The following is a 12,665-nucleotide window of genomic DNA, read 5'->3' as shown; positions in this document are numbered from 1 at the left end:
TTTTACTTGATATTTTGAGAAAATTATAAAATAAAATACAAGGGAGTAACATGTCAATTACAAATGTTAAGGGAAATGAAAGTTCGGGGAGGGGGAATGGTTAGCAAGGGAGGGCGTATGTTTAGCCTAACCCGTCTTATAATCATGCATAGCAAACTAAATTTCATGTATATCATTAGTCCTAACTAAGACTTAACTAATGATCTGAAGAGAAATGTATATCAACACATTAACTAGTAGAAACTAGAAAGCACCATCATACTAATATTCCAAAAAATTTGGGAACAAGATCCTTAATTTTTGAAGCCCAAAATCAAACATGCTACAAACGTCAAGATTTTGTCTAGGCATTACTTGACCCATTAAGGTGCTCCATATTCTAATTCAAATCATCAATTCCTGCCAATCCTACCAAACCTGAAACTTACCATCGTCGTCGAAACACTTTATCTTGGAGTTGATTTTCCTTTCGGAGTAACTTGCACTGGGACCGGGTACTGTAAAAAAAAAAAACAGTTAAAACATTTTTTTTACCTAAAATATTACATCAAAAATGTTATTTTTCACCATTTACTTAAGAAAGCTTCTGTACAAGTGGCAACTGTGACCCATTTACTTAGAAACATGCCAATTTGGGTTATGTCTTTTTTTCTCGAACAGAGTAACGGGTCAACCAGAAAAAATAAAAATAAGGATCTAAGAAAGGTTACATTTTTTTTTATCCAAAGTGTATTTTCTTTATGCAAAAATCTCCTGAATTGTAATATATTTGAAGACTGGATCCTCTAAAATAATGTAATTTTCATAATTATAGTTGAAACAATACCTTTCAAAAATCTAAAACATTTTGACAAAAAGTGTTTCAGTTCACGTTCAATGCGACCATAACCCATGTTGACAGGTTGGCTTGCCCGTTTTCCACCCTTACTATGTTTCTTTTTAAGCATCAAAGGAAACCGACTAAAACAAAAATAAACGAGCAGATGTTACCGGCATTGTATATGGAGAACTTTGTGCCATAAAACCTAGAAACTCTTGTTTTTTGACTTCAAAACTGTACTTCACGTGTGATAACAAGGCTTCTTCCCTTTGTATGTCTTCCATCATTCTCTCTCTTTTCCATTTAAGTTCCTTCATTTCTTTTTCAACTTCAATGCATGCCTCAGGAAGATAGGATACCCCTGACGTTATTGGGAATTTCACATCAATCTCTTCCCTAAACAAGATAATTTGGGAGATATTAACCTCAAATTTGCCAAACACTTGAAAAACTAATTATCTATTTTGGTGTATATCATATATATCCAAATCAAATTCTGAATACCATATATTCTTGTAAAGTTATCAAAATACCATATATAACCATTTTAACACGTTTCATAAAAGCAATTATAATATGACTACTAAACCCTTATTTTCTTAAAAACTCATTTTTAACCATTTTTAAACTCATCTTTATACTGCTTTTTATAGCAACTTTTCTATTGATCTACCAATTGACTCAGTTTTTTTTATTAAGAACCAGACCGAAATCGGGAATATGAAAAAAATCAACTCAACTGGAAAAACAATAAAAAAAAAGTTAGTAAATTTCATTGTAAAAGATCGAGTAAATTCCAAAGCAGTAATAAGAAAAAAAAACCTTTGTACAAATGAAAAAGAAAAGGTAAAAAAAACAATTAAAAAACAGTAAAAAAGATAAGTTTATAAAGATTTAAATCTTATTTAAATCTTTATAAAAAGTAAGGGTAAAATGCTCATATTCTGAATTGTTTATTATTAAACATGTTAAAATGGATATATATGATATCTTGAATCTGGTTTGGACATATAAGAAATGTTAAATTTTGTAGGGACATATATGAGATTATTCCTTAAAACTTTGGCAAAACTACCTTCTTCTGATGATTCAAAATCACATAACCACTTTGGTAACTCAAATTGCAAGATATTAATAACAACAGTAATCTTACCGAGTGCCAAGAGAATATACACCATTACCCTTAATAATTCCACCATCCAATGAAACAGCTCCATCATATATGCATGGAAGAGCTTGAACCATTTCTGCCCTCGTTTTATAAACTTGCAGCCTCGAAAAGAGTGTGTAAAAAAGAGTCTCTCTTAAACCATTTCCATCATTTGTGAGATAAAACAGATTTACATCATCAATGTGAATCATATTTACAGCAAACCCTAAAAACCCTGATGGCGTTTCACCGTTTGGTAATCTTGGTTTGGAAAGATCAAGCCTTTTTTGCGGGTCATTAGGCATAAGGTCACCGACATAAGGCCTACATTCATACAATGTAAACTTATATGACTTACAGCAGTTGCAGATCAAACATATCGTGATCTGTAAAACATACCTCAAATTTTCAAGGCAGAAGACATTAAATCTTCCCTCTAAAGGTTGACCTATGGCAGTGCCAAGACCATAAAGACCAGAACTTTTATTTATAGAACCACTTTTATCATATGTAACCAAAGCTTTGATACCATCATATGTTATGCAAACCAATGAGAGCATATTATCTAGCCCGAGGTACTCTGAAAGAAGCCTGCACTTGATAATATTAAGAAAAACCGAAACGCATTGTGAAGATCTCAAGAAACAAGAATCATGCTCCTAATCAATAGCAACATTTCCTTGAAAGTAATTAACTAGCATGGTTTATCTCTATTTCAGCTTTATTTATTGCATAACCTAATTTAAACAAACAATTGCATATAACTATTTAAAAAAAATTAAAAGATTGTTGGTTTTTGTGTATAACGGTACAAGTTTTACACCGTGCAGTGCTTAACATGTTAATGAAATCTTACTCTTTTAACCAAAAATATGAGCAATATTTAACAGCCGAAGTATCAAACAATATGAACTAAATAGGTGAAATTATAAATTATCGAATTGTAGTCGCTTTTCGTTGATTAACAATAACAATATGGTTGTTTGATGATAACATGTGAAGGTAAAACTGATATGTGATATATGATCGTGTAGCATCTGGCTTTTTTTTTTTTTTCATTTTAACTTAAAATATGAATAAAAATGAATCAAGAATAACTATAGAAAGCAGCCAGAATGCCAGAAGTTACGAGATCATATATCATGTCAGTTTTACGTTCACATGGTATAATCAAACGAACATACTATTATAATTAATGAGTCATTACTACAATGTGATAATATTTATTACTTCAACTATTTAGTTCATTCTGTTTGATACTTTCTTTGTTAAATACTGTTCATATTTTTAGTTAAAACCTCTCATTAGCATGTTAAGAACAATGTAAAACTTAATCGTTATACACTATAACCACCAATTTTTATATTTCTTTAAAATAAAGTATGTTATGTAATATATAATTAAAGCTGAAATCGAGTTAAAAGTTAGTTTAAACAAGTTAGCAACAACTCCAAGAAAACACTGTATGCATCTACAACATGAGAAAAAGGTGAAACAAAATACTTAAAAATGGAACTAACCAGCTAAGATTATCATCATTAACTTTCCCGAGAGTAGCAACAACTCCAAGAACATCTTTTATATGAGCAGCCTGATTTCTATGACGTTTGAGCTGACAAAAAAGAGCCGCAGCTGTTTTTTCATGTTTCATAATGTTTCCAATCGTTGCCTCTTCACTCTGCATACGCGAAAGATCCCCTTCTTCAATCTTAGGTGCAGTCGAAGAATGATACTTTCCCAAAGTAACTATAACCAAAGCAAACATGTCATTTATCAAATAGCATTTATTCAACTACGAAAAGGAAATGATAAACAATTATACCTTGTTTATCTGTGATCTCATCATCTAACACGTTCTTATGAGTCCTTAAAAACTTAATGTTTTCGTCATGCTGTTTAATCTTCTTTCCCAGCAGCTTCATATCGTTTTCAATTTTCTACAACAATTAACAAGCAGATGTAAATATAAATCATCAACAATTCAAAGTGGCGTTGACTTATTGACCACCTTGGAAGGATTAACAACTGATTCTGGTTGAGAGAATGTGCCATTCTCTGCTCCGTGATTGGCAGCATTAGACGAGTCAGCATAATTCATAGCCGATGGAACACAAACGCTTAACACGGCCGGGCGTATCGGCGTCTGCGTAAATTTAACCGATAATTAGCAATCAAGCAAGGAAAATTGTAAAATCTAAAGAGGCTATAAGTTACATTTAGAAATGAGTGCAGCAATGCAGTAACCTAAATAAATAGATGAGTTCAATTATTAGTTGATTAATGAGAAATGTGAAACCCTAATTGGTACCTGTTGACTGGATGGATACATGCTGATGATTGGAGCTCCGATCCAACTAGCGCGCTTGTGTGTTTGCGTTTAGCTTTATTTGGGGGTTTCAGTGCGTGTAGATGAGGGTTGATGCTCGCTTTTTGATTTAACACGCTATTTTATCAACATATGTTTTTTTTTACAAGATGATGTTTGAAGTTTGAGTAAATCACACGTTTTTTTACAAGATGAGGGTTGATGCTCGCTTTTTGTAGAAAACATTACTATAGAGGGGAGGAGGGGTAGAGGACGACCGAAATTGACTTGGGATGAGAGGATTAGGCATGATTTGATAGACCTAAACCTCTCCGAGGACATGGTTGAGGATAGGAATTCGTGGAGAAGTAAAATTAAAGTTAAGGATTTTTAGAGAGAATTGAATACCTTAGGGCTTAGACTTAACTTATTTAGTCCACATACCATAATGGTATTTCCCTTGCATATATTATTATTATTATTATTATTATTATTATTAGCTTTTATATAGCTGTTAAACTGTGATCTTATTATTAATATTATATAATAATATTAATATTAATATTAATATTATTATAATTAGTAGTAGTTTTTATATAACTGTTAAAATTTGATTTCCTTTATTTTGCTTTATTTTCCTTTATTTTGCTTCATACGCATGTTCTTAGAGCCGAGGGTCTCTCTGGAAGCCACCTCTTTATTCCTTTGGATAGAGGTACGGTGTGCCTACATCCCACCCTCCCCAGACCCTACTTATAGCTTTGCTGTCGGTGGGATTTTACTGGGCATGATTGATTGATTGACACATTATTATTATTATTATTATTATTATTATTATTATTATTATTATTATTATTATTATTATGTTTTTAAAATAACAAGTTTGAGTTATAAACTTTAATTTTATAATGGGTTTGGTTATTAACATGTTAACTTTTTTATATTAAAATTAAGGGTATTTCAATCTTTTCAAATATGAAGGACTACTCATGTAACTTACCGGGTAATTTAAGTGGCAATGCCCCTCCATCGTTATCTTGTCATTTCTTCTTTGTTGATTTATATACTCATCATCATCTCGCGGATTACAACATTGCTTTCGTACTTATCTTAGGAGCATGGTTCTAAATAATCAGTCATTTTGAATTGAATAAGCGACGCTTTCCCGATAGATAGATTTGGATGTGAAAGAGATCTCAATTCTGTGTTTCCGGTTAAGCAAGCCCCGCCGCCAGCTTCCACCCAGACAAAAAAAGTGAGCGTCTAGCGCGAAAGGTTGCTTTACTAAGCAATATAACATTAACGCTTTAGTTTGATTGCTAGTTAGCTTCGTTTTCAATAAGGGGCAAAGCTTGAAGAAGCAAGCCTAGAGTAGCAGCACACCCTATTACAGTTTTAAGGCCCATTTTCTTTTATATTCTATTAATAAAGCGCTAGCGCCCTTATAGAGTCAGGATATTTTGCTATCAATGAAACCAAAAGAACGAAAAAAAACAATGCTTTTCGTATGGATCGAAACTTGTAGATTAATCCTTTACTCATTCCATACCGGGAAGAATTGCAAGCTATGACACCTCTTCCTTTTTATTTTTAACGATGATATCCGACGATCAAGACAATTCCTATGAAAGTCTTTCATAGAAGTGAATTCTTATTCTTACAAAGCAAACAACATTTCCTTTTGATTTGTCTCATGGACCTATTCTGATTTTGAATTATCCGTTGCTACATTGTTCCTAATGACTAACATAATCGAAATAGCAAGATTCTTGGTTCATCTCAATGGGTTCAGAAACCACACCTTTCTCCTGGATCAACATGGCCGTGCCCAGGCTCAACACGAGTTGTGTCCAGACGAAACTCTCCTTCTGTACTTTTTGACAACGAGCATTTAAGAATATCAAACAAAATAATCAACACGACCGTGCCCATATCAACACGGGTCATGCTGAGAGCTCAGCTTAGCCTGTAAATTGAATGCTAATATACCACATTCAATGGACTTGAAAGATCACTTAATACACTTCACCCACTTACTTTCACCCCCATTAATAAGGGAATTATCTCATCCATCCACCCCTTTAAATATCAAGGAGATTAAGCTCTTGGAAGAAGTCATTGGCATCAAGATTAGTCCAAATTGGTTAAATTATTCTAATTTGATCATGTTTGTATCTATTACTTTTATGTATAACATTATGCTTAGTATTGGCTAAACTTTTATAGTATCATCTTAGTTATAATGAATCTTAATTAAGTTTAATAATATTGGTTAAACATGTGATCCGTTTATAAAAAGTAAAGGTTGTGTTGTAATAATCACTTGATAAGGAATGTTAAAATTCTCTTTAAAGATGCATCAAGTACCGAGCTTGACCATAAGCCAGGGAACTTCCACTCTTGTGAGGCCTTGGGTAATAAACTTTTAAAGAGACACCAAGTACCAAGCTTGATGATAAGCCGGGAAACTGTCATTTTTGTAAGGGCTTGGTTGAGAAAAAAATATAAATCCTAATATAAACATGGACCAAATGAAGTATTAGTGGTAATTGATCATCTTTAAAATGAGAATGTTGGCAATATTGTGAAAACGACTTGTTGATGCTAATCCACTAAAATTGGTTGATTACTTGTCAAGTGAGTGTGCACTATAACCTATTTAAAATAACTCTTAGATGGTTATTACATAAGTTCTATAGCTGTCCAAGAGTTGTGTGGGTTAACACTTGTTAATTCAAGGTTGATCCTTTACAACTTCACTAATCTTAATTGGTATTTTAAGTATAATACAAAGGTTATTTTACTAAAACATCAAGGACAATCGCATAGTAATTTAAGCGATTATCTCAGCTTTAAAGTAAGTTATCTCATAAATACTTAATATAATCCACTTGCTTACATAAAATGATGTTTTAGTGGAGATCATGAACTTATGCATATCTCTTCCTTTACTCGTCATGGAATAACATGACTTACGAATAAGGTGTTATTCCCATATTTAATTACCAAAGCAATTTTATATCACATGTTTACCAATTAATTGTTAAACCAAGTTAAGAGAAGTTTTAACCAAGATAATACACTTATATCCTTGATCATCTCTATACAATATAAAATAAACAAAAATATTTCTTTTAATTTATGCTTTTAACTTCTCTTAAATTTACTTGTCAAATGAAAACTACTATGATGTTTACTTTCGGTTAAAATAAATACAACGATTTAGTAGTAAAAATCAAATAAGTGTGTATGTGAACGATACTTGGTTCTTACCTATACTATTCTACATATACGATATGTACATTTGCATATTTATGTGTGGTTTAGTTAAGATAAAAATCATTTTTATAAATTTAAAACTCGACATTGTCTGAAACAAACCTTTTGAAAAACTAGTAACTTTTTCAAACCACCATGCATCACATCAGCACACTTGCAAGAAAACGACCTCTCCCCTTATTAAAAAGTCAAGAATATTGAGTGATTGATATGAGAAAGAAGCACTCAAGCTTTCGAAGAAAGCCAACTTTACTCAACAAGCACCTTTCTTAGCTTAGTAAGGTTACTTGTTTCCACTTATTGAATATTCTCTCTACAACAAAAGGTCAACCAGGGGGGGAGGTGCTAAAATGGCTCTCAATGACACCATCTACGAGAAGTTGAGGTTGTCTTTATTTCAAGCCGCCAAACGGTTCGCCTTAAAGCCTTAAAGATGGAAAAGGGGATGAGCAATTAACTAGGTAATTGTGGCCTGCCTTTGTTGGCTGGGGTGAGCACTCTCTTTTCTTTTGTTGGTGCATTTTGGTGAGCCAGTAGTTCAGTAGGTTTAATATTTGACTTGTTTGTAATGAACAATATGTTAGTTAGTGTTTAAACTGGTTAGTTATAAGCGAAGTTGTGGGTTAAGCGAAGTTGTGATAACTTCGCCTATTATGTAACAGGCAAACATATGTGGTATATAAACACATCTCAGCCTAGGGTTTAAGGTTGTTCGTTTCCAGCCGTGATAACTCGTGAAGTTGCTTTACCGTGTACTGAAAGATACCAGGATATTATTCAATACTAGTAAACGTCTGGTTTAACCTTTGTTTCTATTGTTCTTGTTGGTGTTAATACTCGTAATCAAATACTAAAGGGATTCCGCACCCTTAGAGTTTGTGATATCTCCTGTAGCGATTCATTCCAGGGACCTACAATTGGTATCCGTGTGTTAAGCTCTTAATTGTGTGGTTTGGGAGTATCACACGAGTATTAAACTTGAACAACGGACTTTTCATAAAGTTTCACATTTCAGTATACCTAAAAATCCAACCTTAGCCTACCTTCACCCTCCAAAATGTCACACCCCAAAATCGTTAACTTAGCAATGGAAGACTTAATTATGCTAATTTGGGTGATGGCAGACGCTGTTCAGCCAATCATATTCAAATATAGTGAATAATAAGTTGGACTTTATTAAATATCAGAGTTTTACACGTGTCAAACATGCACGGTTTTATTTTAAGTTACAAGTCCAACTATCATTCGTTCAAACGCACAACACCATTTTTCCGAATCCTTCACGAAGCATCCATTTTCTTCATTTACCGGAAAAGCATGTTAAAATAATTTTGTCAACATGAATGTTGGTGAGTTTCATGTTTAAGAATATTTTTATATAAAAACCATGGTATAATAGTCTTCAACTATTACACCTCAAATCCTCACCGTTAAACGACGATGGTATTTAATTCTCACCGTTCAACGACGGTAGTATTTAATTCCTTATGATGATGGTTTTTAATTCCTCACTGTTCTACAAAGATGGTATAAAATCATTTAGAACACAACATTTTATAAAACTTTTAATCATTCACCATTATTTTCAATGTGAATATAATTTCTAACTTTTCCAAACATAGCAATATATTTCTTAAACAAAACGTGTTAGTTGTAAACGAGCAAAGAGTACAAAACATGTATGACTATCATTATGATAAACCTGATGCATACCAAAATCAAAATATTCACACCTTTTCAACCAGAGAGACTAGAAGAGTGGGGGGTGTTGCCCCGATAGATCTAACAATACTTTAGGCTCTTTTGCTCTAGGTTAACGGTGTTTCCTTTCATAATGATTCATCTCATTTAACACAATTTGTAAAATATAGCCATTAGTTTACATGCTTTTCCCCCAAAAACACTTATAAATCATAAAAACAAGGGGATTTACGAGAAAACTCACCTTTGTCTCAGCTCAAATAACATTCAAGTTTGATAATATGCCAACCGACGTCAAGATCTTATTAACAGTCATCCAAATAATAATCGGATTCCTATGTTTAATACCAAGTATATTAACACATAAACAAATATACAAATAGAATCTTATCCTAACTTAATTTATTTACCCTCATGTCACAATGCAGAAGCGTAAAACGGGAATGTAACAGACACCTCTGGTATCAACAACATTGTTTATAAAGAAACATTACAACTAATTTACATTATATTACATTGATCTATCTTTGACTACAAACTAGGTGTTACAACAAAATATACTCATAAGCTACTCTACTCATACTGGTAACCTTGCCTCTATTCACACCGCATCGATCACGTTTAGTAACAGATAGCACACAATCACGGATTTTCCAACTTCGGTAACCCTGAAAAGCAGTTTAAAATGGGTCAACTACTGGAGTTGGTGAGCACGAGTTTCAAGAAAACAGTTATGAATATTCACAAGTTAACACTTATAATAATGATATAAGTATGTATGTATGTAAATGATGTAATTATACTAAGCTACAGTGAAGCCTTGACTGTATGTGCTGCGTGCATCCATTTCCCACGCTCAATCAACCACTGTGGCTCCCCTTCCGCCTACAACATGCCCCGGTAGCTATGTCTAACACTACATAGCCTGTTTGTATAAATATGGTCATGTGCAAACGGCGCTATGTGACACGGCAACCAGGCCGATTCTGTTTGGGTTTGTCAAACCAATAGTACTATTCACAAGCCACCGGCTCGAAGTTAATCACTATGATCGTGGGAACTTTCGTGTGTTAGCACTTAGATAATTCACATCAATACATGTTTCAGGTATGTATATGTATTAAACATGCTTTTCACCCCAAAAGTTCGTAAAACAGTTTAGAAGTGGGGTCATGAAACTCACTGTTTAGTGGATAATCAGTAGCACGTCGGTTCGAGGTTTGTATAACTTGTAATCACAGTTTCCTATAATCAATATTATAATAATATTGATATTTTAATATTATTATAATCTCAATACTAAGCTGGGCTGTATAACTAATCTAGGTATAGCTGGAACGCCCAGAAAGTGGCAATAGGCTTAGGTTGTGATGTTGTTCAACGTCTAATACTTAAAACCGAACTTGGCTCAGATTCCCCTTTTCCCAGCTAGGCCAAGTTGTTCGTTTACGCGTTCAGAAAACAGTTATGGGAAAATAAGCTTGGGTAAATGTATTGGTTAATAAAATGATTAAGTTATAAAGAAGGATCACATACTAGGGTCCCGGATTAGCCACGGGGCTCGTTTCCGTTTATTCAGTTTGATTTAAGAAGAAACGTGCACAATCTAACCGGGTTGTCCAGGTTTCTCATAGAAAAGTTTGTTTTTACTTAATTAATCAAAAAATATGATTTTTGATCACTCTTGGTGTTCTGATATTCCCGCAGGTTCGTTAGTCGCGAACTTGCCGGTTTTTATAAAAACTGAATTTGTTTAATCTTCAGATTAGCATAATTAATTAACCGTTAATCATTAAATTATGAAAATTTAGCCACTTATCAATTAAAATATGTAGATTTTTATAAAAATATTTCTGGAATTATTTACTGATTTATTAATTTATAAAAAATAATTTTATCAGCTATATTTCGCCTGAAAATCGTCCGTTTATCCCAAACAATTTCCAAAAATTCCTGAATACTAAAATTATATCCCAAAACAACCTGTATCAATTACAGAATGTAAAAAGCTCGTGCAATATTCTTTTCGGCCCAAATTCGGCTATAAAGGTTCACACGAACGCATATACACAAAACACCTTTAGACTTCTCCAAATGATCCCAAAATTCATATGTGATAAAAACACATCAAATCTGAGTTCCCAGAAAAATTTCATAATTTTTGAAGTATTTTAGCTATTTTTCCCAAATAAACGTCCCAATTCGGTAATAAATTTGCCAAATATTCTCGGATGGTCAAAAATTACCAAATTTAAACAGGGACTCAATGACATGGTCCCTGATGTCTCTAAAAAATTTCAAGGCCTAATAATATGCACATCACAACCTTGACCTAAACAGCCCGTAAGCGAGTGTTTCGGCATTACCTTAGCGGTTTTGGTTCATTTCCGCCTTTCTAATCAACTTTTCAAGCTCTTGAGCTCCTATGTAGGCTATATACAAGTCCTATATCACAAACCAAGCAAGTTTAATCAACCAAACAGCCCCTTAACTTAGGGTTTCGGTTAGGGTATAAAACCGAACTTTTGAACCGTAAAAACGTCATTTAAACCCTCTAATTCGTGTTTATGGCCAAAAAAAACTATCAAAACAGGTTTCTAACCATGTGTAGGATCAAAACATATTTTTGGACCATTTTTAGGGTTTTTGCATGGTTAGAAGTAATTCTTAGTAATTAAAGTTTCATTTTTATAAACAAACCATGTTTAAACAAGTTAATTTTGATCAAAACTAGCTACTTACCTCTAGGGTTCTTGAGTGTGTGAAGAAGGCTGGATTTAAGTGTCCAGAATTTTTTAGAAGAATGTTGTTAAAATATCAAAAATCTAGTTTAAATGTGAAAAGGATTTAGGGTGGTTTAGTCCACTATGGCGGGCTAGACTTTTTGGGCCCAATTTTGGCCCATTAGTCTCGTTTTGCATGCCCGAACGCGAAATACCGAGTCCAAATTTATTTTGGGTTTGGTTTTTGGGTCGAAAAACATATTGGGTACGAAAAACAGCGCGAAAATGAGTGTTTTTCGGCTATTTTTGTGTATATTCATAAAAACATACTATTTGTTTGTAAAAATCGAAAATATTTTCCCGGGTAGCTTAAAACATTTCAAATAAGTGTTTGGTAAGTCTTTTTTGGCTTAACGGATGATACAATGCTTGGTTTGTAACTATCTTTCGCGTTTAAATCTATAGCGGGTCGTTAAACGAGCATGTTTTCGTTTAACTGTTTTGATATCGAACTAAGGCCATAATATTGATATATTGGCTTACATTAAATGTATATCACTTATAGATGCCCCCCTCCCCCGGGAATATCTGGGTCATAACCAGACCCGTTCGGTTATCCGTTCGTTTGTTACGCAATAGCGGTTAAACGCTTATTCGATTTGTAAATCTTGAGGTGTAACCGGTTTT

The 12,665-nt window shown here is 33.3% G+C and overlaps 1 protein-coding gene across 1 annotated transcript; it reads right to left on the bottom strand.

The window, feature by feature from the left end:
- Positions 1–406: 406 nt before the first annotated feature.
- Positions 407–5,305, bottom strand: LOC143632185 (protein DEFECTIVE IN MERISTEM SILENCING 3-like). Its single transcript, XM_077100758.1, has 8 exons — positions 5,276–5,305; positions 3,979–4,113; positions 3,793–3,907; positions 3,491–3,716; positions 2,370–2,561; positions 1,974–2,294; positions 991–1,216; positions 407–497 (listed from the first exon to the last, which is right to left on the bottom strand). Exons 1-8 carry the CDS (start codon positions 5,303–5,305, stop codon positions 447–449), a joined length of 1,296 nt encoding a protein of 431 aa, XP_076956873.1. The 3' UTR covers positions 407–446.
- Positions 5,306–12,665: the final 7,360 nt, after the last annotated feature.

This window comes from Bidens hawaiensis, unplaced genomic scaffold, assembly GCF_021521415.1.
Source record: "Bidens hawaiensis isolate Kalapana, Puna unplaced genomic scaffold, B.hawaiensis_p1.1 tig00006368_1, whole genome shotgun sequence".
NCBI lineage: Eukaryota > Viridiplantae > Streptophyta > Magnoliopsida > Asterales > Asteraceae > Bidens > Bidens hawaiensis.
The sequence above is the reverse complement of the archived record's forward strand: the minus strand, read 5'-3'. Positions and strand labels throughout refer to the sequence as shown.

Excerpts from the sequence above, each read along its gene's own strand:
- LOC143632185 (XM_077100758.1), bottom strand. The coding sequence starts at position 5,305 with ATGGAGGGGCATTGCCACTTAAATTACCCG. Across the intron at positions 2,562-3,490 it reads AATGATGATAATCTTAGCTG|GCTTCTTTCAGAGTACCTCG; the intron begins GTTAGTTCCATT and ends TATCAAGTGCAG. Across the intron at positions 498-990 it reads GTTCTCCATATACAATGCCG|TACCCGGTCCCAGTGCAAGT; the intron begins GTAACATCTGCT and ends TTTTTTTTACAG.